The sequence below is a fragment of the Carassius auratus genome, unplaced genomic scaffold, assembly GCF_003368295.1.
Source record: "Carassius auratus strain Wakin unplaced genomic scaffold, ASM336829v1 scaf_tig00215431, whole genome shotgun sequence".
In the NCBI taxonomy this organism is placed as follows: Eukaryota; Metazoa; Chordata; class Actinopteri; order Cypriniformes; family Cyprinidae; genus Carassius; species Carassius auratus.
This window is the reverse complement of record NW_020528086.1, coordinates 14,718-16,767: the sequence shown is the minus strand read 5'-3', so window position 1 is coordinate 16,767 and position 2,050 is coordinate 14,718. Positions and strand designations below refer to the sequence as shown.

The following is a 2,050-nucleotide window of genomic DNA, read 5'->3' as shown; positions in this document are numbered from 1 at the left end:
CCATACATTCGCACACCTTTCTCTGACCGAGTGGAGCAACCCCATGCAGCACAGCAAACCATGGTGGATACTATGCAAGAGCAACAAGAAAGAAAGCACACATACAAAATGCTTGGCATGCTACTAAATTTATTAGGAATGTATTCATGAATTCCTTTAAATAGTTAATTGCATTTATTTGAATAAAAATACAAAGAAAAAGTAATCTCATAATATTTAATTACAATTACATCATTACTTTTGAATGGCAGTGTACATGTTTATATATGAGTATGCTTAAGTTGTTTTAAATCTGAATATATTGTGTATACGAATAAGTATTGTAAGAATTATACATTAGATAAATAATATCTATAATACACAATTATATTACTATGTGTAATTGTATGAATTGTAACTAATAAGCTTCATTTTACATTTACTTAACATGCTAATTACTGCTGCTTATAGTTAATTGACCCCTTGTGCGGTGCGAGCTGAAAATCATCTGTCACCAGCCTGTCTGTACTATCTGGAAGTCATAAAGTCATCAATATGACATTAGTTAACATGACATCAGTGAAAAAAAGAATAATGTGTAACATAAAAAGGCAACAGCAACCCATTTTTACAACTTAACGTTAGCCTGAAATGAGTTTTTGAAATAACAGCAAATAACGGTAACTAATCCTCAGAAAGGACCTGATTTTATATTTTAAAAACATCGTTGTAAGTACATAATCACGCTACATACATATGTCGGTGTGTTTTGTATAATTATATAGAATAAAATGCATTTATTGACTCCTAATTACCAGAAATCGCAGTTCTGTCACTCTTCTCTTTCAGTTTGAATGGCCGCAAACGAACTTCCTGGAACTATTTGAAGTCTACACGAATCACATGACATTTCGAACTTCAGTTGTCGCAACTCTCTCTCTATATGGCTCTGGTCCTACCTAAAGAATGTATGTCTAGCGTTCATTTGAAACTCCTCCCGATTCGCTACAGTTATTAAAACCCTCCATTTCATTCTTCTCAATCAATCCTCTTGAATGATTAATGTCATTATCCTGTTGAAATTTCCATTTAAGTTTCAGAAAACTGCTCAACCTTTGACTTTTCTGTCCAGAGTACATTGTTCCAGACATTTAGTCCTCAAGCAGACAAGACTAGAGCAGATGAATCTGTTATTTAAATGTTCATGTAGGTAAATAAATACAGTTCATATTAATGTTGGTATGCCATAATCTCTGGAAAATGTGTTACTTGAAGTCATTGTGTTGTTTGTGATCCTCTCATCAGCAGCTGCAGTGTCTCTCAGCTGTATCAGTGCAGTCACTGTGACTCTGACTGACGGAGGTTTTTGTACGACTCTGTATCACTGTGTGAACACCCAGCTACTAGGACAGTGTACACTCTGACAGTAATAATCTCCTGTATCTTCAGTCTGGACTCCACTGATGGTCAGAGTGAAATCACTGTTAGATCCACTGCCACTGAATCTAGAAGGAGTTCCAGTGTAACGGTTCGTTGCATAATATATGAGGAGTTTAGGAGCTTCTCCAGGTTTCTGTAAGTACCAGGCTAAACGATATCCATCACACACTCTACTGCTGGTTTTACAGTTTATTTTGATGTCTTGTCCTTGAGCTGCTGTTATTAATGATGGACTCTGAGTTACAGTGTACTGTCCTCTACACTCTGAAAGAAAGAACAAGAATAATATTTAGACAAATGTGACAATCTACATTTCAAATATTAAAGAATTAATAATAATTATCAAATTTCATCACACAAACCTTGAGCAAACAGTGTGAGAGTCCAGATGAGGATGATGATGTTGTTCATTGTTGTTGTTGTGTCTTGTGTGATGATGAAGATTGTGTTCTGTTCTGCTCTCAGTCATGAAGTGTTAAACTCACAGCTCTATAAACACTCTCAGAGCACAAGGGGTGTGTCTATGTTGTGCCCCCCCCCCCATGTCTGTAGTAAATGTCTAACTGCATCTGGCAGTGGCAGATCCTCACATGTGTAGACAGCTGCCCAGGGACGCTTTTTTTCCTTTTCA

General features: G+C 36.3%; 1 gene segment (V, D, J or C); it reads right to left on the bottom strand.

The window, feature by feature from the left end:
* Positions 1-254: 254 nt before the first annotated feature.
* LOC113094824 (Ig kappa chain V region 3547-like) lies at positions 255-1,848 on the bottom strand. The segment is given in 2 exon segments: positions 255-1,683; positions 1,782-1,848. Coding segments are annotated over 2 exon segments (372 nt in total).
* Positions 1,849-2,050: the final 202 nt, after the last annotated feature.